The sequence below is a fragment of the Elephas maximus genome, chromosome 9 (genome assembly GCF_024166365.1).
Source record: "Elephas maximus indicus isolate mEleMax1 chromosome 9, mEleMax1 primary haplotype, whole genome shotgun sequence".
Taxonomy (NCBI): Eukaryota; Metazoa; Chordata; class Mammalia; order Proboscidea; family Elephantidae; genus Elephas; species Elephas maximus.
The window spans coordinates 904,759-929,874 of record NC_064827.1 but is presented as its reverse complement, the minus strand read 5'-3'; the positions used below and the strand labels follow the sequence as shown (position 1 = coordinate 929,874).

The 25,116-nt window shown below is 56.8% G+C and overlaps 1 protein-coding gene across 11 annotated transcripts in view; it reads right to left on the bottom strand.

The window, feature by feature from the left end:
* The window catches only part of EXD3 (exonuclease 3'-5' domain containing 3), a 201,929-nt gene that overhangs the window by 8,284 nt on the left and 168,529 nt on the right, over positions 1-25,116 (bottom strand). For 8 of the 11 annotated variants that reach the window (XM_049897194.1, XM_049897193.1, XM_049897192.1 and 5 more), the window contains 12 exons: positions 24,984-25,084; positions 18,278-18,351; positions 17,904-17,942; positions 13,916-14,082; positions 13,665-13,806; positions 13,306-13,516; positions 13,097-13,206; positions 12,695-12,857; positions 12,400-12,566; positions 12,059-12,220; positions 9,322-9,375; positions 9,012-9,143 (listed from right to left, as the gene is read on the bottom strand). In XM_049897194.1, the coding sequence (XP_049753151.1) occupies positions 9,012-9,143; positions 9,322-9,375; positions 12,059-12,220; positions 12,400-12,566; positions 12,695-12,857; positions 13,097-13,206; positions 13,306-13,516; positions 13,665-13,806; positions 13,916-14,082; positions 17,904-17,942; positions 18,278-18,351; positions 24,984-25,084 (1,522 nt within the window). Of the gene's footprint in view, positions 1-3,794; positions 7,806-7,963; positions 8,086-9,011; positions 9,144-9,321; positions 9,376-12,058; positions 12,221-12,399; positions 12,567-12,694; positions 12,858-13,096; positions 13,207-13,305; positions 13,517-13,664; positions 13,807-13,915; positions 14,083-17,903; positions 17,943-18,277; positions 18,352-24,983; positions 25,085-25,116 lie in introns of those variants that run through there. The other 3 variants (XM_049897203.1, XM_049897200.1, XM_049897198.1) reach the window with 3 other exon arrangements.

The window sequence follows — 25,116 nt, the reverse complement described above, 5'->3', positions numbered from 1 at the left end:
TAAAGTACGAGTCCGTTTTTAAATCGTAGACTTAGACACGTTTATCTGGAAGACAACCTTAACAGGCTCCCGTGTTTTCACTGCTAAACCTGGCCACCCTGCGCCCGTCAGGTCGGTCAGAGGGTAACGCGCCGTTGGAAAGGTGCTCCACCAACACGGGCCTCCACTCAGGACCCGGGTTTGGTTCCCGACAGCCCAGCCATCCCCTCTGTCCTGGGTTGTGCCAAATGGAATGGGGCGCACAGAGGTTTGGGAAGACGCAACCTCCCGTCTCAGGCGGGGGTGGAGGATACCTCCAACACTGGAGCTTCTGAGCAGGTCCCTCCACCATCCTTGGGGTCTCCAAAGCCCCCCGTCCTTGCAGCTCCTGAACTCCCCCTTCCCTGGGGCTCCCCAGCGACCCTCTTTACCCCCACCCCGTCCCGTCCCCGGGGTTCCCGACCCCCCCAGCCGCTGAGGGCCACGGGCGCGGCGCGCAGCGGCCGTTCCCAGACGGGGGAGGGGCGGCGCCGGCCGTGAGAACCCGCCGGCGGCCGGGCCGTGGGAAAGTGGGAGGAGGGGCGGCGCGGGGGGCGGGGCGCGCCTGGGAACGGCCCCCGCCCCCGCCGCCGCCGCCTTTGAAAGGGCCACTCAGCGGCGCCCGGCGGAGATTCAAAAGCCAACGGCCGCCTGCCCGGGCCGGCTTCCCGCGCGGGGGGCGGGGAGGGCACAGGGGACGGGGGCGGACTGGTGGGGGGCTAGCTGAGAGACCCCGCTGGGGGCGGAGGAGGGAGGGGCGGGGGGACTGGAGGCCCGGGCTTGGCGGACCCGCAGAGACCTGGTGATGGGCACAGGAGCCGTGCCTGTCCTGGGACTCACGGCCTAGGGGGCCCCTGACTGTCCGGGTCTCACAGATGAGAGTGGGGCCCAGGCCCCCCACACAGCAGGTGCAAAGCCCAAATCCAGCCCCCGCAGTCTGGGGTCTGACCCCTCCTGAACCACAGCCTGTAGCCTGTGCCCGCCACCCAGGTTCAGGGGGCCGTCCTGCTCCTGGTGGCTCCCAAACCACTCTAGCAAGGGTCAGAACATGGTGGTGTCTAGCGGGTGTGGGGGTTACAGAGGACTTCCTGGAGGAAGTGACATCTGGGCTTGGCTGCCCAAATGGAGGAGGGCAGCTGGGGTGCTGCAGGAGCTCAGGGGACCGGGAAGAGGCGGGGGGGCCTCTCTCCCTTGGTCCCCACCCCTGGGGACACTGCCCTGGCTGACCCTGTTCACATCTGCCCCTGGGGACACTGCCCTGGCTGACCCTGTTCACATCTAGTCTCGGTCCTTGAGCCCCACCTCCAAATGCGCCCACCCAGATGCAGCCTCTCCTCAGACCTGGTGTTCACACCGTCTGAACTGCCAGCTGCCCCTGCTCTCAGGCCCTGTCTCCCCTTTGCTTCTTGCAGGACCCCTCAGCCCCCTACTCCCCCTCAGCACTGGGGTGCCTGGGAGGGGCTCCCAGGCTTAGGGTTAGGGGCTGGGGAGGGGGGCAACGGCACCAGGGGACTTCCTGAAATGATGGAAATGGCTATACTCATCAAACTTCAAAAGGGTACATTTCATTATATGTATACTGCCTCAGTAAAGTTTCTAGGCAGGAGCCCTGGTGGCACAGTGAAAAATGTGAGAAGAGAGTCTGCTTCTGTAAAAATTAACCTACTGCCATCGAGTCGATTCCCACTCCCAGTGACCCTACGATAGAGTGGAACTGCCGCTGTAAATCTTGATGGGAGCAGGGTGCCACATCTCTCTCCCATCACAGCGGCTGGTGGGTTCAAACCACCAACATTTCAGTTAGCAGCTGAGTGCTTTAACCACTGTGCTACCAGGGCTGTTGAGCAGAACTGCCCCATACAGTTTCCAGGGCCATAAAGAACCCTATGGGGTAGTTCTACCCTCCCCTATAGGGGCAGGAGGAGTTGGAATGTACTCAATGGGCAACAGGTTTAAAGTTTCTAGGGAGGCAGCAGGACCTCTCCACCCTGGTCGGCTGGGAAGAGGGTGCAAGCCAGGGCTGAAGGGGGGACCCCGCGCATGGGGGTGCAGCCAGGCTGTGCATGTGGTGTGTGGTGCACGTATGTGTGCGTGTGGTGCATGTGTGTACGTGCGCATGTGACGTATGGTGCGTGTGTGTACGTGTGCATGTGGCGTGTGGTGCGTGTGTACGTGGTGTGTGTACATGTGCATGTGGCGTGTGGTGCGTGTGTACATGTGCATTTGGCATGTGGTGCACACGTGTACGTGTGCATGTGGCGTGCGTGTATGTGGCATGTGCTGTGTGTGCACGTGGCGTGTGTACGTGTGCATGTGGCGTGTGGTGCGTGTACGTGTGCATGTGGCATGTGCTGTGTGCATGTGGCATGTGGTGCACGTGTACATGTGCATGTGGCGTGTGGTGCACGTGTACATGTGCATGTGGTGTGTGGTGCGTGTATGTGTGCATGTGGCGTGTGGTCCACGTGTGTACGTGTGCATGTGGTGCATGATGCGTGTACATGTGCATGTGGCGTGTGGTGCAGTGTACGTGTGCATGTGGCATGTGGTGCACGTGTGCATGTGGCATGTGGTGCGTGTATGTGTGCATGTGGTGTGTGGTGTGTGTGTGTATGTGTGCGTGTGGTGTGTATGTACCTGTGCATGCATGCATGTGGGGGCCAGAGCCACACTGGGCCTGGTGGGCCTTGTGGCCTGTGGTCACACCGGTGTCTGTGCTCCAATAAAAAAAAAAAAAAAAATTTTTTTTTTTGTAGACGGAGGGGTGACAATCCTCTGATTTTCACACATCTTTTGACTTTTGTAAAAGGACATTCTTGGCTCAGGGCCATGGTTGCTGACCTGGCTGTGTGAGCGGGGGTACCGTCTCCACAGGCTGATGGTGCCCCCCACTTCTGCAACGCGGGCCTCTACCTAGCTCCAGGGTCGAGCTGGTGCCCACCTCTGCCTCGCCTCCTCCAGGGGCTACCCAGCATGGGGTGGAGCCCAGACCCAATGAGTCGCTACCCACATGGCCCCTTGCCCCTCAGGCCATGCCAGCAGGCAGGTAACCTGTGGGAGGTGGGTAACTTGCGCAGGAGTCTGCAGTACCCAGACCTGCCGGACCACCCTCTTGGATCAGTGCTCAGAGCACGGATCCCCACTGCCAGGCCAGGCCTGCGCCATCCTAGGGTTTGGAAACTGCCCAGGGCTCTGGTTGGTGCCGGTGCTGGGGGGCTTTGGGGAACAGGCAGGCACAGTGGCCATCAGCCGATGCAGAGTGGAGGGATGACATGGGTGCACTCAGATGTTTTGTTCTGGGTGGGCATTACCTTCTCCTACTGTTGAAGCCTTCTCCTGGGCTCTCTGCTGCTGCCCAGGGCACCTGGGCTGATCTGCTGACATGGGAGGAAGGTCTGAGGGGTACACATGTCTGCCCCTCCTCCTACATGCCCAGCGGTCACCCCCTGGCCAGTCTGTCCTGTCTGGCCCATGGTGGCCAGCACTTGCTCTATAAACCGCGGTCCAGCCACTGGCCACAGGATCTGTTTTCCACTCTGCCCCCACGTCCTGTTCCAGTGCCATGTCCATGCCCTACATCAAACTGTCCTGGCTCCAGCCGACATTGTCCCCCACACCCTCGTGTGGACATAAGCACGTGGACGCAGGCAGAGTCCTGAAGACGACGCATGTCCATGAACCATGCACACACATCTGTGCCCACAGCCCCGTGTGCTCTGGCTCCCCCAGTGTGGGGGCTGGGCACCAGCAAAGCTCCTTTCTTCCCTCCCACCCCACTGGCCCCACACCTGGACTCCCACGGCTTCCACCCCAGGAGGGTATGCCTCCTCTCTCCTGAGTCTGCATGCTGGTTCTGTGCCCAGCACACACCTCCCAGCTTGTGTTTAGTGTTTCGGCTATAAGCACGTTAACCCCTCTTGAAAGCCAGCAGGGCACAGACGGCAGACAAGCACTCCTCCATTGCCATCCAGAAGGATGCAGCTCCGTCCTGAGCGGGCCCCAGACCAGCTGATGGACATGCCCATTAGAGCACCCTGTCCAGGCCTCAGCACCTGTCCCCAGGTAGACAGACGCAGACACGAGCCGAGTGAAAGGCTGGCGGCTTGGTGTGAGGTTGGCTCTGGGGTCTACACACGGGACCTCCTAGGCCAGCTTGTCCATCTCCCTGTACACCAGCCCCAGAGGGACTGACCTTCTGGCCCTCAGCCTAGGCCACCAGGGGCCTGGATGGGGAAAGCCTGGTGTGCCCAAGGGGCCAGGCTATGGGGAGGAGCTCCTCAAATGCCACCTGAAAAGACGGCCGTGTGGGGCCCGCCAGGCACGCAGGAGGTGGCCATGTATGTCAGTTTGAGGGTGTGGATGTGCTGCTTCACATGCGGCAGCCCCAGTGGAGCCCAGGCGCCGGGGAGCCAGTGGCCCTCGGGTGGCGGGCCCCATCCTCAGTGCCCCCAGGGGCCATCTGGTGGGAACCCGGCGGGGCTCTGGCTGAGACCCAGTGCTTTTTCTGGAAAGCTGATAGGAAGGGGAGGGGAAGTGGGGGAAGAAGGGGCAGGGGAGGATGGGAACGGATGGAGGTGGGGGGGCCCTGACTGCTGTCCTGCTGTTACCTCTGGGGGCACCCAGGACGAGAGGGCTATTCAGATCTCCGCAGTGGGGCTGTCACCCCAACTCTTGCTGAGACCCGTGGCAGCCCTCCCTGCCCTGGCTGTCCTTGCCCTGCAGGAACACCCGACCTTCTCCTGGGGTGGCTGGGTCTCCCAGGGGGGCGGTGAGTCTCCCTGGGGGGAACACGTGGCTGTGCTGGGTGGTGGTGGTCTCCTGTGGGGTGCTGGGTCTCCCTGTGGGTTGCCGGGTCTCCCTGTGGAGTGCAGGGTCTCCCTGTGGGGGGCCGGGTCTCCCTGTGGAGGGGCCGGGTCTCGCTGTAGAGGGGCCAGGTCTCCCTGTGGGGGGGCTGGGTCTCTCTTGGGGGAGGGCTGAGTCTTGAGGGGGTGGTCTGGTCTTCCTGTGGGGTCTCCCTGTAGGGGGGCTGGGTGCACGAAGCACATTGCCGTGCAGGGTGGTGGTGACCCTCCTGTGGCCCTTTGTGCCTGAGACCGGGGGTACCCAGTGTGGGAATGCGACTTGGGGGCTGTGGTGGACAAAGGCCAGGGTCTGGGCGCTACTTCCCATCCTTCCGTTCACAGAGGGAGAACAAAGATCGAAAGGATATCTGGTCCCACAGGGGTTGGGGGCAGAGCAAGAGCCCTGGCTGCTGACACCCACCCACCACTGCAGGCCACTCTCTGCCTGCCAGGAGGCCCGGCCACCCCCCCCTTCCCCAGCCTCTGCTGAACTGGGGGTGGTGGCCTGGAGGGGTTCCAATGTACCCATGGCCCAGTCCTCAGGGGGCTCCCTTCCCTAGCTACAAGGCCCCTTCTTCCATCCGTGGCCTGGGCCCCTCTTTCCAGGGGACCCACCATCTCAGAGGGTCACCGTCCTATGGTGCCCCCCAATACCCACTTCTGAGGTCTGATGCCCTTCCTCCACTGTCCACGCAGCCACCTGAGCACCGTGGTGGAGAGGCCAAAAGGGAGACAAAAAGAGACTGTGCCTGAGTGTCAGGGGTTCTCTCTGGACTTTTTGTTAAACTTCTTTGATAAAATATTTTCCCATGCTGGTCAGCAATGGGAATGTCCTCTCAGTGAACATTCCCAGTGGACAATCCCAGCCATCCTGCCCCTGCCAGCTTTGGAGGGCAGAGGGCAGAGGGAGAGGGCAGAAGGCAGAGGGCAGAGGGCAGACGATGCGGCAAAAGGCATAACCTCTCCGTCCACTAACTCAGCTTGAAGTGGGTCCATGTCGGCTGTGGGCGGGGGGTGCACCCCCAGGTGGCTCTTTGGGACCAGTCCCTCCATGTCTGGCCAGGACCCCACCCCATGGCCTTCCCTGGAGTTTGGTCCTCATGGAGAGATGCTGCTGCACAGGCTGGCACCTCAAGGCCAGCCAGTGATGTGGTACAGGAGAACGACCAAGTACACGCGGTGCTGAGGGCGACGGGTACACACGGTGGTGAGGACGACCAAGTACACGCAGTGGTGAGGGCGACGGGTACACAAGGTGGTGAGGACGACCAAGTACATACAGTGCTGAGGGCGACGGGTACACACGGTAGGGAGGGCGACACAGGTACACGCGGTGGTCAGGGCCGCACAGGTACACATGGCACAAGTACACGTGGTGGTCAGGGCCACGCAGGTACACGTGGCAGGGGTAGTGAGCACTACAGATCCACCAGGTGCCCTGGCTGTCACTGGTCACTTCCTGCCCTGCTCCCCATGTGCCTCGAGGCTGCTGGGAAGGGTCTGAGAGCCACGGGACTCCCTCCAGGAATGGCACCAAAATAGCAGAAGGAAGGAAAAGAAAATGGAAACGGCTTGGCGGCAGGGAGTCTCCAGGGAAGTGGCCAGCTCAGCCTGGGGACAACGGGTCTGCGCCCACGTCCAGGGAGCTCAGGCAGACGCTGTGGGCCTAAGCACAGATGCCTGGGCCGTGAGGCAGGTCTGTGGAGGCGGGGAGGCTCTTGCCCGCCCTCATCTGCCCCTAGGGGCACTGGCATGGGGAGGTCTGCCCAGGTCAGTCCCAGGCTGAATGGCCAGTCAGCCTGTGCTGTGGCCTGAGGATGAGAGTGGGGTCTGTAGCCCACAGGCCTGGGGCCACCCGAGGCAGGCTCTGCACCTGGCGACCTCTCAGTGTATCACCTGAGGCCCTTCCAGGTGTCCACCTATGGGGGGCAGTGCTGGTCTCCTCAGCCAACGGGCTAGGCTGGGCTAGGTGTGGGGCTGGGGGTCAGAGCCCACTCAGGCTCAGCTTCCAGGCACAGCTGGGAAGGTGGCGGTGGCAAGGGCTCCCTGCGTGGGTGGTGGGAATGTGGCCAAGGCACTGGGCATCTTTCCACGCAGACACAGGGCCTGCCAAGCAGTGGCTGCTTGGGGCCTGGGCATCCTGACACCCTGGGCTGGAGAGGACGGGGCCTGGGCATCCTGACAACCTGGGCTGGAGAGGACGGGGCCTGGGCATCCTGACAACCTGGGCTGGAGAGGACAGGGCCTGCACATCCTGACACCCTGGGCTGGAGAGGATGGGGTAGGCCATCCTGACACCCTGGACTGGAGAGGACGGGGTCTGCCATCCTGAGAACCTGGGCTGGAGAAGATGGGGTTGGACGTCCTGAGAACCTGGCGGGGGCAAAGCCACTGGACAAATCCAGGTTCACCTAGTAAAGCTGCCAGCCAACTAGCATGCTCGGACTAACACAGCCACCGCAGACTGACCAGAATGCCAACGAGACCTCCTGGCTCCACGCCCCACCACCAACAGTCCTCCACACTGGCTCTTTGGCTGGCCCAGGGCGTGGTTGCTGCCAAGCTCCACCCTTGGCCACAGGGTCTATAGGAGCGTCAAGCCCAGTGGGGCCCAGCCACACCCCAGCACGAGCTTCCCAGGCCTGGAGGGTGTTTCCTCTAACAACCCGGCTTCCTGTTTTCTCAAGAAAGTGCACAGCCAAGGCTCTGAAAAGCTCATTAAGACGCCTCCACTCGCCAGCCGGGTGCAGACAGACAGACAGCAGCAGTGAACACAGTTCTTGATGCCCCTGAGCTCCACTCGAAGGAAGAGGCCCTGCAGCCCCTACCCCTGCCGGCTCTGCACAGTCCCTGTACAGCTGGCGCCACAGGGTGGAGGGGGGCAGAGGGCTCAGGTGCACTGCCAGGTTTCAGGAGAGGGGTTGTCCTTTCTTCCTTCACCAAACCCTGTGGGCAGATGTAGCCAGAGAGGCAGCCAGGGTGGAAGTCACGTTCTGGCCACCTCCCCCAATCCCTGCAGCAGGGCTTCCAACAGGTTCCTGCCGGTTCAAACCCCTGCTGAGAACTTGCATGTCTACCCCCAGATATACCGGATCAGAACCTACATGTTAATAAGGTCCGCGGGTGATTCTTACTGGAGACTTCCTGAGCAACTGTTAGAAATGTAAGTTCTCAGCAGCGGTTCAAGCCAGAAGGAACCTGTTGGAAACCAGGCCCTGCAGCTCCTCTGGGGAAGGAAAGCAGCAGGTGCCCCTGGGAGGTGGACCGTGTGCCCAGCAGGCCCTCAGACACACGGAGGAGGGAGTGCAGGCCCCTACTCTGGGCAGGCTCGGGAGACCCACAGGCTCAGGCAGCCTCACCCAGCCCAGGCAGGGCCAGCACAGAGGCACAACACCATGGTTCAGAGGGGTGCCCAACTAGACCAGTGGCTCCCCAGTCTGGCCAAGCCAGCCTCGGGCAGGATGAGGCTCCCACAAGGCCAGGCGGGGTGGGGGGTGGTGGGGGGGGTGGTGCTGGCGTTAAAGGGCCAGGGGAGAATTCTTCCCTTGGCAGGTGACATGGGCTGGAGAGGGAAGGAAGTGCTTCCTCTGCCTCTGTGACACCAAATGGCTCGGAGCTCAGAGGCCCCACCCAGGTGAGGCCACTCCCACTCGAGAATTTCCTGGCCCAGAACCTTCTAGGTGGTGCGGCGTGAACCTAGGGTAGTTGGTACCCTGGACAACATCACCCTCAGAGAGTGGGCCCTGCCCAGCCAGGAGTGAAACCCACAGCAAGCCTGATTCCAGGAGCTCTCCCAGGCAGCCCCAGCTCCCCTCTGCAGGAGTAAATGCCTCCATTTAAACCTACGCCCGATGGGAGCTGCCCCCCGCCCCTGGCATCCAGCGGGCACCACAGGGCAATGCCACAGGCAGTCCTTCTGGAAGTAACCGAGGTTGCAGCATGTTGCATGTCCCCAGGACCAGCCAGGGATGCTTGGCCGCCAGCCCTAGACCTTGAACCCCCAATGGATGTGCTAGTATGGAGGGAGCCCTGCAGCCACGTGGTGCCCTGCCCGAAAGAGGGGCCATGCAGGCCCAGGGTGGGTGCTGCCCTGCTGCCCTCAGGAGCACCCGGGACCTCCAGTTGTGGAGGCCTACCTGCTTCGGGACCCACCTGGCAGCGGCTGAAGATGTCAGAGAGGGTGACTCGCACGTTGAAGTGCCTGAGCACAGCCTGCGCCTGCTCCCGGGCCTTGAGGGAACAGTCAACCGAGAGGCAGCGCCCAGCCCCAACCTGGGCCTGGAGCTGCAGGGAGGGAGACATTACTGACAGGGCAGGGGTGCAGACCCAGACCTGCCTCCCCACTGCCTCCACTGCGCCTGCACTTGGGGGACCCCGGGATGTGGTGGCTGAGGGGCAGCTGCCTGGGTCCCACCCCCAGGAGGGCGCCATCCTGGGAATACAGCATGTCTGGTGTCCTCACCTTGTGGTACGGCAGCCCCGACGTCAGGATAATCCTCTCCTCCTGTCTGGCGATCTGTGCAGGAGGCCAGAGTGTAAGATCAGGCTGCCCATCGTATACCACTCCTGCACTGGGCTACTCCCCCACCCCCGCCTGCTCCCCAGCCCAGCTCCTGGCCCTGCCAGGCCCCTCTGCCTCCTGAGCCCTCTGCCTGGGGCCCTACAGCAGCCGTTGAGTCCTACAGCACACAGGCTGAGGTCCTCTCTGGCCTCTGAGGGTGCACCAGGGCCTGTCCTTTCACTCTGGGTGGAGGTGGTCCCCAGCATGGCCAGTCAATCCAACCTGACAGAAATGAGGCTGAGTAGAAACGGTACATTCAACAACAGAACCATCAGTTACAGAGAACAAAATAAACAAGGTTCATGTAGTTAAATGAAAAGTATACTCAAAGTACAGGGACAGATCTTTAAAAAGGACTGAGTAGATCTGAAAGACAACAAATACAGCTTTAAGATTTGTGATGAGCAAATCTGCAAAAGACCTCTTTACAGTGTTGAAAAGCAAAGATGTCACTTTGAGAACGAAGCCATGGTGTTTTCAATCACCTCACACGCATGTGAAAGCTCAACAATGAATAAGGAAGACCAAAGAAGGACTGATGCCTTCGAATTAGAGTTCTGGTGACGAATACTGACTATACCATGAACTGCTGGAAGAGCGAACAAGTCTGTCTCAGGAGCACAGCCAGAGCGCTCCTCGGAAGTGATGATGGCAAGACTTTGTCTCACATACTTTGGACCTTATCTGGAGGGACCAGTCCCTGGAGAAGGACATCATACTTGGTAAGGTAGAGGGTCAGCAAATAAGAGGAAAACCATCCATGAGATGGAGTGACACAGTGGCTGCAACAATGGGCTCAAGGATAACAACGACTGTGAGGATGGCACAGGACTGGGCAGTGTGTCATTCTGTTGTACATGGGGGGTCGCTATGAGTTGAACTGACTTGATGGCACTGAACAACAGCTACAAGAAATAAAAACATATAATAAAATATAATAACTGACATGAAAAGCCCAAAGGATCAAAGTTACAGGGAAACAGACTGAAAAGGGAACGCGTAACTTAAAAAAGAAAAAAAATTGTACCCTCAGTAGATGGATCAAATAGAGAGGAGATTTAATTGGAATTCCCAAAAGAGATAAGAGAGAATGGGAAAGACAATATTTAAGGGGAAATGGCTGAGAATTTTCTAGAACCAAAGAAAGATCCAATTTCTCAGATTTAGAAAGCCCAAGGAGTCAAAAGCATGTCATATCCACACCTGACATGACAGGGAAGCTGCCAAATCCCCAGCACAAAAGCATCTTAAGAACAGCCATAGAAGGCAGGAGAAGACAGTACTCTAGGCTGCGCCCGCAGCACTGCCCACAACAGCAGAAGACGGGGACCCCGGTGTCCATCGACAGGCCGATGGACCCACAGCGAGAGGTGAGCAGCCAGAGGGATTGCTAAAGACCCTGCTGGTACGGCCACGTACCATCTCCAGGTGGCCGTGTGACACTATCCTATCCATGGGGGGGGGTGCTGTGAATGTGTGTGCGTTTGCTTATTACTAAGTAATCAATGAAAGGAGAGGTGGGGAAGGGGCAGGGAGAGAAGGCAGACATCTCTGAATTTGTCTTGTTTTATAGGTTGATCTTGGAGCCATGTAAATCTTTTAAAAAACAGAATTTTAAAAAATGACTGCTAAAAATCAAAAGAAAATGAAACCAATGAACCACACAGAAAGGAACTATGCAAAGCGACGTGAAAACACGGTAAATTGTATGTTTCTAGCAAGCTACGCTAGAGAGTAAAACAAACAAACAAGAAACCCGGAAACAACAAAACCCCACAAGCACTGTTATTCTGGAATTTTTTTGTGTGAACCGTGGCATCAAACGAGTAGGTGCTCATATACTGTGAGTACTAGGGCTTTTAGCTAAGAGGAAGGGGCTACTGATGAAGACTGAAAAGGTTAAATAGAAACCCCAGGTCTGAATCAAGTTCTAATATTAATTCATGAGGTACGTCATCTTTTTAAAAAGGATATTTCATATCTCTACCTGCTGCAAAGGCCTAGAAACAAGAAACAACCCAGGGGCTGCAAGCACCCAGATGGGTCTCTCAGTGCCATTTATGCTCAAGGGAACTAAGGCTCTGGAGAAATGGCAGGGAACATGCACGATGAGGCCAGCATGTCTTACATCAGAAAGCAAAGAAGTTATCAGACTACGAGTGTCAGGTGGAACCAATGAAGGCTGCCCACTGTGCGTTGCTGGGGTGGTCCAGTGTATTCACAAGTCTCCTCATCACCAGGAGGTAGGAGGGTCAGCGGAGGCAGGAGCTGCGATAACAGAGCTCTGACAAGAGGCTGAGTGACGGGAGGGATGGCGAGCAAAGGACACACAGCCTCTGGATGCTGGAATAGGTGAGACGCAGCTGTCTCACCGAGACACCAGCCCAAGACTGATTATGGACTCTGGCTTAGAGTTACAAGATAATAAATTTCTGCTGTTTCAAGCCATCCAGTTCTCAGTATTTGTTATGGCTGCCACAGGAAGCTAACGGCTTGGCTTTCACCGCCGGCCCTACCCACCTTGGGGTTCAGCCCACAGCACCGTCTTCTCTGGTCTCTGCCCAGCTTGTCCCAAAGCCCAGATGTCCTTAGGGATGGACTGCTGTCCTTCCACATGCAACCCAAGTCACGTGCTCACCTCAGCCGCCCTGCGGTGGTCCTCACCGGCACCCAACACACGAACGTCCACACCTAGGCAACGCAGGCTCCGTGCCAACCCCTGCAGCATGCTGTCACATACCACGCGGAAGTCCTTGGCGGAGACTTCGGGGGCTGCTCCCTCACCCACTGCCACAGGCACCTGCAACGCAGCCCGCCCCTCACTCATCAGCTTCCTGGGCTCCTCCAGGGGTCATGTCCAGTCAGCAGGGAGTGAGGACCTAGATGCCTCTTTGGAAGCTCTGATAGGTAGCTGGTGGTGTGCACCTACCCCCCACCTTCACCCATCCCTGATGGTTCCCCAGAGAGGCCTGCACTCACCTGCTGGGGCGAGGCCAGGGCCTCCCGCCGGTCAGGTGGCCTCTGGGCCCCTGATCTCACGATGCGCCTGGCCCCCAGGCTCTTGACCAGGTTCATAGACAAGCGAAAGCGGGCGGGGTCTCGGCACAGTGCCCTGTACACCTCCAGCAGGCAGTAGGCGTCTGTGGCTGGGGGCAGGGGTCTGCCTCAGCCTCCTTGGAATGCACAGGTAGGGGGCCGCAGGGTGGTAGAGGGGCTTTGAGGGAGGGGGCCACCCGTCCCCTTGGGAGCGCTCCAGCTGCCCCACCCCAAGCACCTGCATAGACAAGCTGTTCCTCCCGCAGTGGCCGCAGGTCCCAGTTGGAGAGCTGCTGCGCCTTGTCCAGGGGCTTGCCCAGCACCTGCTGTACCAGGAGGCTCAGGCCCCGTGGTGCCCCTGCCGCATCCACACGTGGGCCTGGCCTGTCTGCCAACCGCATCTACCAAGACAGTACCACCCACACTTGATGCACCAGACTCAGACTGGCAGGTTCGCCTGGGTTCCGGCTGCCCCTCCCTGAATTCCCACCCTCTGAACCCACGACCCGCCCCCCACGCCCCATCCACTCTTGTCCCCATGCCCTGCCCCATTCACACTCTACACCTGGCTCCAAACCTCGCCCCCCACATCCAAGCCCCAACCCTCCATGGCCCCGCCACTGCTCCCCCCCATGCTGACCTGCCTGTGCATCTGTTGCAGGTCCAGGCCGCCCCGCATCTGCTTCTCCAAGTCGGCAAGGGTGGGGCAGGAAGCACCCAGGCTCTGCAGGTCTCCTGCCATCCCGTAACCTGAGGGGCCACACCGACATGAAGGGATATGGCCTACACCTCCTCACCTTGCCCCAGGGTGCACCCAGCAGCCTCCTCTGGTTGGTGGCGCAGGCTCACCCAGCTTGGTGATGGAGGGGTCTGAGAAGAGCTGGCTCAGGAGCTGGGACAAGGCCTGCACCCCCTGGCCCCCCGGCAGCTGGGCAAGTCCAGGCACGTCCAGCAGTAGCACTCGGCCCTCCACCGCCAGCTGCACTAGGGAAGCGCAGGGCCGGCCCGATGCCTGGAACAAGGGCCTCCATTCCAGGTCCACGCCGACCACCCCACCGGGCTACAAACGCAGAGGGTATGGGCGTGAGGGGTGCTGCCCCTAGGCTGGGCCCATCCCATTAGATTGTGGACACAGAGGCTGTGGACACAGATGGTGTGAACAGGGCTGCCCAAGGGCTGAGTTTACCCCACCCCGCAGAGGGGCCTACCTGCAGGAGCTCAGGCCTGTGCTGGGCCAGGTCCTCCCATGTGGCCAGGAAGCAAATGTCTTCCCTGGCAATGGGCAGCTGGTAGTAACTGCTCCTGTCCTTGCTGCCAGGTTCCTCCAGCCTCCCACCAGCCTGGGCCGCCCTAAGAGGAGCAGAGCTGAGGCCCCCACCACCCGGTAACAGCCCCTGCCCTGAAGCACTGGTGATTCAGGGATGCCATGTGCAGACCTGGCCCAACCTGGGGTGCTCACCTCTCCTGCAGCTGAAGCCTGCTCAGCTCATTGGCTACTGCGGCCGGCAGCCGCCCCTCAGGCAGCGAGAGGTCCTGGGCACACCGGGCAGTCATGGCCATGTCACCATGAGAGGCCAGCAGCTGGAGCAGCCTGTCCTGCAGCCACTCACTCTGCCCCACCAGGTCCTGGGGAGAGGGACCAGTCAGTGTGGTTGGGTGTGGATGCCCACAGGGACGCCCAGAGGGGATACTCTTAGACACCAGGTGGGTCCGGGACATCCCTCAATCACAAAGACTGCCCTGACCCCTTCGGACCCAGTCTGAATCCTCTGGGAGGAAGGGGAGGCTGGGTCCCCCGGAGGGCCTGGTGGGGAGCTGCTTTCTGCTCTGAGCCTTGGCCGACTGAGGCTCCAGGAGGCCGATGCCAATGCTGGTCAACATGGCTTGGCTGAGCTGAAAAGTCTCCTGCCCCTGGCCTCCACCCCTTCTCGGTGGTCTCCTGTTCCAGCTCTGCAGCCTGAACCACTTGTCTACAATGCCCATCCACCCTGCTCCCCTTCAGCCCGGACACCTTTGCTCCGTGGGGTCCAGCCAGAGCCCCTGTTCACACCTTTCCTCCTTGGAACCCCTTTCCCAACCACCATGCCAGGGCTGGTGTCTTGCCGGGGGCGCATGCCTCCTGAGCACTCCAGGATCCTAAGCATGGACAAAGATGCCCTGCGGAGGCCCACAAGACCTCAGCACACACGAAGCTGAGCTTGCTTGGGCCACTGGCCACCCCAACTCCCCGACTCATGGCTGGCTGCCCTCCTCGGCACCCCTTCACCAATAAATCCAGGCTGGTCGCTGTGTGAGGCCTAAAGTCCCTGAGGTCACAGGTCAAGCCATCGCCACAGGATGTGAGGACAGAAGGTGGGGGGCCTACCCCCCAGGAGTCTCAACGCCCCCCAGGAGCCCCTGCTGCCTGGGCGCCCACCCTCCCCCACGGCTCCGGCCCTCAGCAGCCTCTGGCTGCTGCCTCCCCTGCGGCTGCAGGTTCCCACGTGGACGACAATAAGTGGAAACTCCTCCGCATTCTTCAGGATGTCCGCTGCCCTTCCGGCTGCCTCGGCCTTGGCACCCAGGGGGGACGGCCTTTCCGGGCTCTGGCCGGGTGGGGGGCTACGTTCCTCTCTGGTGACTCATGTCCCCATCACCCCTGGGGGCAGGCATGGCTGGAAGCCATTCACGGCCAGTCCGGTTGGAGGACTCCATACGCTTCACCCCCCTCCCCGAGAGACGCCAACCGACAGCTCATGGCCCTGTGCACCCTCTGGGTCCCTGAGGAACTCTGCCCTCCACCCTGAGGCTCCGTCACCCAGGGCCTGGGGATAGTCCTGCCCCCGTGGATGACCCTGCCTCTAGCTCAGGCCTAAAGAGACAGACGCTGCTCTCGTCCAGGCTACTATCGGGGAAGGGCACGTGCAGGCCAGTCCCTTTGACGCCTCTGCTTTGGGGTTCATCACCCAGAGGGGCAGCTCCCTCACTGCTACGGAGCCAGAGTCACCCAAAGCCCGGAGCAGGCACTCGGTAAGCTGTCTCGTGGCTGAAGGGAGCCTGGAGTCTTGCCCTCACCTCAGAGTCCCAGTTACAACCCTGCCTGGCCCAAAGTAAGGACGTGGCTGCCGCCTTCCTGGGGTCCCCACTCTGGGAGGGTTCTGCTCCAGGGAGGAAGGTGGAAAGGACACGGGAAATCTGCGGTGTCCCTCCTGCTGCCTCCCTGACCCTGCCCTTTCCTTACATCCTCTCTCCCTCAAGGTGGCCATGCTGCTGCTGTCCTCAGGACCGTGGTTTCCTGAGCCTCTTGGATGGTGCTGCTGCATCAGGGGCAGGATGGGGTGGCCACCAGGGCACCAAAGGCACACACAGTGGGGACACAACTTTGGGAGAGCACTGGCCAGGGCCATGCCTTGGACCCACGGCAGGAGAATGAGGAACCCTCACCACTGAACCCAGACTCTCCACAAAGCCCCATGCAGTACCTGTGCCTCCTATGCCTATGGCTTCGGTTGTACCAAGGCCTCTGCCTGGAAGCACGGCCTCTGCTAACTGCTGTGGGCCCGGGGGCCAGTCCCTGTCCCAACCAGATCATGGCCACGTAGGCCAGATGTCCCCTTCGTCCCCAGGGCCCATGCAAAGCTGTTGCCCCGCCTAGGGGTAGTGGAGGACTATTGCTCACACACAGACTTGCACACACCCACCTCACGTGTACATGCACACACAATGGGTTGGTGTGATGATGATACGATGGTGACGTTGATGTTAACAGTGATGACGTGATGGGCTGATGTGATGGTGATGATGTGATGGGTTGTGATGGTGATGATGTGAGGTGATGGTATGGGGTAATAGGACAGGATGATGGATGGGTTGATGGGACACAATGATGGGATGGTGTCATGGACTGTGTCCCCCCAAATACCTGTCAACTTGGCTAGGCCATGATTCCCAGTATTGTGTAACTGTCCACCATTTTGTCATTGGATGTGATTTTCCTATGTGTTGTAAATCCTAACTCTATGATGTTAAGGAGGCAGGATTAGAGACAGTTATGTTAATGAGGCAGGACTTAGGTTGTGTCTTAAATCAATATCTTTTGAAATATAAAAGAAAAGCAAGCAGAGAGACAAGAGGACCTCATACCACTAGGGGAACAAGAGCCAAGAGAACAGTGTGTCCTTTGGACCCGGGGTCCTTGCCCTGAAAAGCTCCTTGACCAGGGAAGACTGATGACAAGGACCTTCCCCCAGAGCCAACAGAGAGAGAAAGCTGGCACCCTGAATTTGGACTTCTAGCCACCTAGACTGTGAGAGAATAAACTTCTCTTGGTTAAAGCCGTCCACTTGTGGATGCTGTTACAGCAGCACTAAGAGAATCAGGATGATGGGACAGGGTGACGGGATGGGATGATGGGACGAGATGACGGGACAGGGTGATGGGATGAGATGATGGGACAAGGTGATGGGACAAGATGATGGGACAGGATGATGGGATGAGATGATCGGACATGGTGATGGGATGGGATGATGGGATGAGATGATGGGACAGGGTGATGGGATGAGATGATGGGACATGGTGATGGGACAGGGTGATGGGATGAGATGATGGGACAGGGTGATGGGGTAGGAATGTTGATGTTGATGCTGGGGGGACAACAGGATGGGATGCTGATGGTGATGTGATATGATGTAATATAACGTAATTACCTGCCATGATGTGCTCTGATGTGATCAACCCATCGATCAAAAGGGGAGCTTCTTTGGGGGTGTGCCCTGCCTCCAGAATACAAATGGGTGTTTTGGCAGAGCTTGCTCTTTCTCCCTTTCAACTCTACACTCTTCCTGCCGCTTGACCTCCAGTTTTCAGAACATAACCCTGCGGACGTTTCTGGCCTGCTGTCTGACCTGTGGATTTTGGATTTGCCAGCCCTGGCAATCCCATCAACCAGCAGAGGTCTCCAGCCTGTCACCTGACCTATGGATTTGAGACTTGCCAGCCCTACAATTTCGTGAGCCATTTCCTTGAAGTTAAACTCTCTTGTTGTTGTCGTTAGGCGCTGTCGAGTCGGTTCCAACTCATAGTGACCCTGTGCACAACAGAACAAAACACTGCCAGCTTCTATGCCATCCTCACAATCCTTGTTATGCTTGAGCCCATTGCTGCAGCCACTGTGTCAACCCAGCTCTTCTACTTTTTCGATGACCCTCTACTTTACCAAGCATGATGTCGTTCTCCAGGGGCTGATCTCTCTCAATATGTCTATACATGTGTCTCATTGGCTTTGCTCCTTTAGGGAACCCAATGAAGACAAGCACCTGTGCACACCCCCCACAAGTACACACACATGCACACCTCCCCACACGTACACACACACAGGCACACTGCCTTCCCCAGACATCACAGGCCTGTGCTGCAGACCAAGCAGGACTCTCCAGGTGTCTGGTGGACAGCCAGGCCATGGAACTCACCCGCACGTGGTCGGCCCAGTTCTCCTGAGACAGGCTTCCCTGCAAGAGCAAATGCAGGGTAACTTCTCCTACGGAATTTCCAGGCCCCCACCCACCCTTTCCTGTAGGGCGCAGCTGAGGGGCTCATCACACCCAGTCTGGCAGCCCACGTGCCACATGGCCCTTCATGACCATTCCTAGCACAAGTACAGGGCCCGGGCCACGCCCCGCACACATACCTGCACACACACATTCATCCACACACACCACGCCTAGCACGGGTACCGCAGGGCCCAGGCCACACCCTGTACACACACCTGCACACACACATTCAGCTGCACACACTGCTCCTAACACAGGTACCACAGGGCCTAGGTCCCGCCCTGCATACACACCTCCACAAACCTTTTGTAGCACAGGTACTGCAGAGTCCCTAGGTGCTGCTGGTTGATGACATTGGAGCACAGGGCTGAAGGAGAGAGCAGGACTCAGTGCCAGGGACCTTGAGAAGCTGAGTGTGACACCTGTTGCCTAGCCTCTCCTGCTTTCGAGGAGTGGAGTGGTGGTGGGGTGGGGAGGAAGGGGCCAGGGTCCTCTCAGCCAACAGCCAGAGGGTAGATCACACCATCCCCTGTGCAAGGCCTCCAGAGCCCTCCTCCTGCTCTCTGAAGACACCCTCTGCCCCAGCCCACCCACGCACACTGCACCCCAAACCCACAGGCCCAAAAGCATGCCTCCCTGGGAAGGTTACCTCCCTGGGGGGTCTCGCCTCCCTCAGGGGGTTGCCATCTCCCTGGGTGGGTTCCTTTCCCTGGGGATCTTGGCTGTCTTGGGGTCTGGTCTCCCTGGGGGGGTCACCTCCCTGGGGTCTCGCAGAGCTACCTGCTCTGCTGAAAGCCCCCCACCCAGGTGTCCCAGACTGGTTCTTCCGTTGGGTGTTCGCCACCTCTGGGGGCCTCCTGGTCTTCTCTGTCCAGCAGCCCTGCCCTCCTGGCCTTCCCCCCTTCTCTCCGGGCACAACGCTTCCTGCCATTGTGCGGTGTTGGCTTAGAGTCTGCTTCCTGGCTCTCTCCACTGGAATGTGGTTCCTGGAGCAGGGACCCGACCTTGCAGGCCCAGCGTGTCACAGTGGCCATAAGCCAATGCTCCTTCCCACGACCTTGTTTCCATACTTCGTTTAAGGGCTAGGTGCAAGCGGCCCTGCCACCCGCATTGCTCTGACCCCTGTGGCCCCTGCCAGCAGGCCAAGCCTCAGTTGGATGCTGACCACACTGAGCCAGCCTGCCCGCTCAATGGCCGAGACCTTCAGCCCGGAGGCTTCTCCAGCAGGGGCCTGGCCGCCCTTCCTACTCCAGCAGGGTCAGCATGACCCCTGCATGCCTGGCAGGGTGCCCCAGTGAGCATCTCCACTTACAGCCCCGTCCACGTGGTCACCCAGGGCAGGGATGGGTCAGCCAGTGATGCGCCCCAGTCAGAGGTTCTTGGCAATGAGAGCACGAGCTGTGGCAGCTCCCCAGGTCCCCCACATGGGAACACGGTGCCTGCCTTCCTCCTGTGGCCACCTGCCTGGAAGCTGGGCACCAGCTCCAGGCACCTTGCCTTTAGACCACACTGGGACTACTATGGGCAGTGTGGGAACAAAGCCTGATACACATTCTCTGAGGAAGGAATGGGTGGCCAAGGGCCCAGGCACAGGCCACAGTGGGCCGGGGGGGGGGCAGGGGTGGAGGGACAAGGCAGTCGATGTGTTTTGCAAAGCTGCTCACTCTCGGTCCTCCAGATGCACACCCACCCAACCCCTCCACACGAGTGCAGTTTTGCCAGAGAGGCAGACTGCATCCAAGCCTCCAGAGGCCCCATCTTGGGGCAGAGGCCTTGGGACGGCAGCTACACAGACTGGAAGCCAATGGAACGTTCCTCTCACTGGGAAGCAAGTCTTCAAGGGGAAGGGCACTGATGGCCAGGCCCACCCACATGAGTACGTGCTCCAGACCTGGACACGAGCTGAAAATGAGACATTTCACAGAGTCTGGAAATTAAGAAACACATTTCTAATTAGCTGATGCATAAAAGATAAAAAATCATCATAGAAATTAGAAAATACCTTGAACTGAACAATAATAAAAAATAATATATATGGGAACTTGTTTAAATATTAAAAAAGAAAAAAGGTTCAAAACGAATGAGTAAAGCCCAAGTCTCAAGAAGTTAGGGGAAAATGAGAAAAATAAACCCAGAGAAAGTGGAAGGCTGGAACATTTAATGTGGTGGAACGGGGATGACCAGCAAAGGTAAAAGCTAGTTCTTTGAACACCTGATTAGATGGACAGACTTCTCGTGAGATTGATGGGGCAGGGGTGGGGCCCAAACAGCCAGTATCCAGAACACTACAGATGTTCCACAGACAACAAGGGGACTTAGTGAAAAACTTGTGACAATAAGCTGGAAAATGTAAATGAAATAGGTAAATTTCTAGAAAAAACAGTTGATCAAAATGGAATCAGGGGTCAAATGTTTCCACAAGGAAGACCCGAGGCCTGCAGGCAAAACATCTAAGGAAGAAATAATTCCATCGTGAGACAGACGCTTGCAGAAGAGAGGAGGGGAGGGAGCTGGCCCACTCAGCTTCCCCCAGGCGTAACAGACACATACATTTCAGGAAAGTTTGAGTTCAAGTTCAGTTGTGAACACAGATGCAACAAACAAAAAAAGCTGGCAACCAAATCTGGCAACACAGTAAAAGGACAATGCACACCGACCAGGCCGAGGTCGTTGTAGAATCGGCCGGTCACGTTACGGTGTCCACTGTTGTCATCCCCCAGATGAGCAGACAGACGGAAAAACACACACCATTCTCTCCATCAGATGCAGAAAGAGGACTTGATAAAATTTAACATCGATTCCTGACACTCTCGAAAAACAGGAATGGAATCTAATTTTCATAATCTAATAAAGAAATGTTGCTGGAAGCTATGCCACCAGTGTTTCAAATACCAGTAGGGTCACCCATGGTGGGCAGGTTTCAGCAGAGCTTCCAAACTCAGACAGACTAGGACGAAAGGCCTGGTGATCTACTTTTGAAAATTAGCCAGTAAAAAAAATCCTATGGGTAGCAACACAACATTGTTCAATACAGTGCTGGAATATGAGCCCCTTAGGTTGGAAGGCACTCGGAACACACAGTGGCTGCAACAACAGAGTTGAGCAGACCAACGATGGTGAAGATGGTGCAAGCTGGGCAGCATCTGGTTCAGTTCTGCACTGAGGGGCCATGAGTCAGAGGAGACTAACAAAACGCCGTCAGTGAAGCATTTCCTTTGAGATGAGGGAGGGGGCAGGGAGGCCTGTGATCACCATTTCCATTCCTACGCTGTCTTCCAGGTCCTTGGCGACGTAGCATGGAAAGAAAAAGAAATCAAAAGTAGAAGGACCAGAAAGTCAGGATTCGCTGGTGCTCTGCTGGCATATACAGGGAATCTACAGGAATCTTTGAGAAATTATCACAGTTAAAAAAAAAAAAAAAAATTTTAATGACAGAGTCCTTCTTCTTTGTTTCCAACTTTCACATTCCAATCGCCAGAAATTATCAATGCATCTTGTTTGCATGTTCGATCAATTTCAGACTGCAGCAGCTGATAAAAATATTCTATTTCTTCATCTTTGGCCCTAGTGGTTGGTACGTAAATTTGAATAATAGTATTAACTGGTCTTCCTTGTAGGCGTATGGATATTATCCTATCACTGACAGCGTCGCACTTCAGGATAGATTTTGAAACGGTCTTTTTGACGATGAATGGAACACCATTCCTCTTCAAGTTGTCGTTCCCAGCATAGTGGACTATATGATTGTCCCATTCAAAATGGCCAATACCAGTCCATTTCAGCTCACTAATGCCTAGGATATCGATGTTTATGCATTGTATTTCATTTTTGACAATGTCTAATTTTCCTAGAGTCATACTTTGTACATTCCAGGTTCCGATTATTAATGGATGTTTGCAGCTGTTTCTTCTCATTTTGAGTCATGCCACATCAGCGAATGAAGGTCCTGAAAGCTTTACTCCATCCATGTCATTAAGGTCGACTCTACTTTGAGGAGGCAGCTCTTCCCCAGTCATCTTTTGAGTGCCTTCCAACCTGGGGCTCATCTTCCAGCACTATATCAGACAATGTTCTGCTGCTATTCGTAAGGTTTTCACTGGCTATATTTATGCCTATTCCTAATAAAGGTGATCCAACCGAATGTGGAAATTATAGAACAATATCATTAATATCACACGCAAGCAAACTTTTGCTGAAGATCATTCAAAAACGGCTGCAGCGGTATATCGACAGGGAACTGCCAGAAATTCAGGCCGGTTTCAGAAGAGGATGTGGAACCAGGGATGTCATTGCTGATGTCAGATGGATCCTGGCTGAAAGCAGAGAATACCAGAAGGATGTTTACCTGTGTTTTATGGACTATGCAAAGGCATTCGACTGTTTGGATCATAACAAATTATGGATAACACTTTGAAGAATGGGAATTCCAGAACACTTAATGGTGCTCATGAGGAAACTTTACATAGATCAAGAGGCAGTTGCTAGGACAGAACAAGGGGATACTGATTGGTTTAAAGTCAGGAAAGGTGTGCGTCAGAGTTGTATCCTTTCACCATACCTATTCAATCTATATGTTGAACAAATAATACGAGAAGCTGGACTATACGAAGAAGAACGGGGCATCAGGATTGGACGAAGACTCATTAACAACCTGCGTTATGCAGATGACAGAATCTTGCTTGCTGAAAGTGAAGAGGACTTGAAGCACTTACTGATGAAGATCAAAGACCACAGCCTTCAGTATGGATTGCACCTCAACATAAAGAAAACAAAAATCCTCACAACTGGACCAATGAGCAACATCATGATAAATGGAGAAAAGATTGAAGTTGTCAAGGTTTTCATTTTACTTGGATCCACAATCAACAGCCATGGAAGCAGCAGTCAAGAAATCAAAAGATGCATTGCATTGGGCAAATCTGCTGCAAAGGACCTCTTTAAACTGTTGAAAAGCAAAGATGTCACCTTGAAGACTAAGGTGCGCCTGACCCAGGCCATGGTATTTTCAATCGCATCATATGCATGTGAGAGCTGGACAATGAATAAGGAAGACCGAAGAGGAATTGACGCCTTTGAATTGTGGTGTTGGCGAAGAATATTGAATATACCATGGACTGTCAAAAGGACGAACAAATCTGTCTTAGGAGAAGTACAACCAGAACGCTCCTTAGAAGCAAGGATGGCGAGACTGTTGTCAGGAGGGATCAGTCCCTGGAGAAGGACATCATGCTTGGCAGAGTACAGGGTCAGCGGAAAAGAGGAAGACCCTCAACGAGGTGGATTGACACAGTGGCTGCAATGATGAGCTCAAGCGTAGCAACGATTGAAAGGATGGCTCAGGACCAGGCAGTGTTTCTTTCTGCTGTGCAGAGGGTCACTATGAGTTGGAACCGACTCAACGGCACCTAACAACAACAACAATGGAAGAGTCTGGCAGGAACCTGGAATCAAAATCAATATAAAGAAATCAGTTGGATTCCTAGGTAGCAGCAAGTAGAAAGCAGAACTTAAATATAAACAGCATTTTCAAATAATGTAAAATTTAAACAAAAATCTAGCAGATGTCTAAGGTCTCTGTAGGAAAACACAACTTTACTGAGGCTATTAAGTTAAAGAAGGCCTAAATACACAAAGGAAGATAGAAAGTGTCGAGCATGAAGATGCCAATTCTCCCCAGAAGGCCTACACATTCAAGGCAATCCCATACAAATCCCAGTAGGGTTTTCCCCTGTAAAACTTGGCAAACTGGTTCTAAAATTTGTATGGAAATAAAGGGCCAAGAACAGCCAAGACAGTCCTCCCAGGATAAAAGGAGAGGAAGGAACTTGCTACATGATCTTGGAACTCATCACTAGGTAGTGGAAACATGTACGGGGGGCATGGCAGCGGAGCTACGGCAGTGATTGTGGAGGTGGTGGAGCCACACCAGTGGTCTCAGAGTTGGGGGACGTGGCGGTGGTGATAGCAGAGGTGGGAGACATGGCAGTGATCGCGAAGGTGGGGGACGTGGCCGCGGTGATCGTGGAGGCGGGGGACGTGGCCGCGGTGATCGTGGAGGCGGGGGACGTGACAGGGAACCATGGCAGTGATCATGGAGGTGAGGGACATGGCGGCCGAGCCACAGGGCGGGGGTAGCAGGGGCTGTGGCAGGAGAAACAGGGTGCCACACACGTGCGCAGGGAGGACAAACAGCAGATGGGCCCACTGAGAGGTCAGAGACAGATCTCAGCACTGGAGAAAGGAGATGCAGGACAGTGGCGGCCGAAGACCAATGGGGGTGGGGTGATGGGGGGCCACACTTTGGGCTGGCTGGGAACACGGGTGGGAAATGGCATTGGATATACACATGAGTCAACTGCAGGCACCTGAGGGCCTGGGGGAGAAGATGACCATAAAGCTGCTTGTTGGAGGATGACACAAATCGTGTGCTCACAACCTCGGAGCTGGTAAACTAGCACAGAAGGCACCAGCCGTGAAGGAGCAGATGCTCACAGGAGCAAGTTGGGGAATTCAGACCTCTGTCCATCAGAAGGCGCCCCAGGCGGTGCAAAGACAGTGAACTGACCAAGGTGTCTGGGTGGCGGTCAGAGCTCATGCAGGTCTGTGATACATGTAGACCACCAGGGCTCCAAGAACCCGGTCAGGTCAAGACCCCAGGAAGCCAGTTCAAGGTGTGGAGGAGCCAGGAGGCAGGACAGGGGGACAGGAGAGGTGAGAGATGAGGGTTGGTCCCGACCTTGATGCTCGGTCTCCTGGAACTGCCCTGGGAGGGCAGAGGGGCTCCCAGGCCCCAGCCTGCAGCAAGTGACAAGGAGCCCAGGTGCTGAGAGGGGCTGGAGGACGAATCCCAGGGGCCTGGGAAATGTCTCTCCAGCCAGCAGGGAGAGGTGTGACGGGCTTGGCTGATCAGTCCCTGCCTGCCAAGGTGCCCAGACCCCACCTGGCACCCACTTCCCGAGCTTGGCGAGGGGCGGGGTGCAGTGCTGGGGCCCAGCTCACCTGGGTCCAGGCCATAGCGCTCCAGCAGACGCAGCACCTGTCTACTCAGCAGTTTTGGACTCAGCTTCTCCAGCCTGGCCCCCGTCACCTCCGGAACCCTCCTATGGGAGAGAGTACAGCGCTGTCTGCTGCT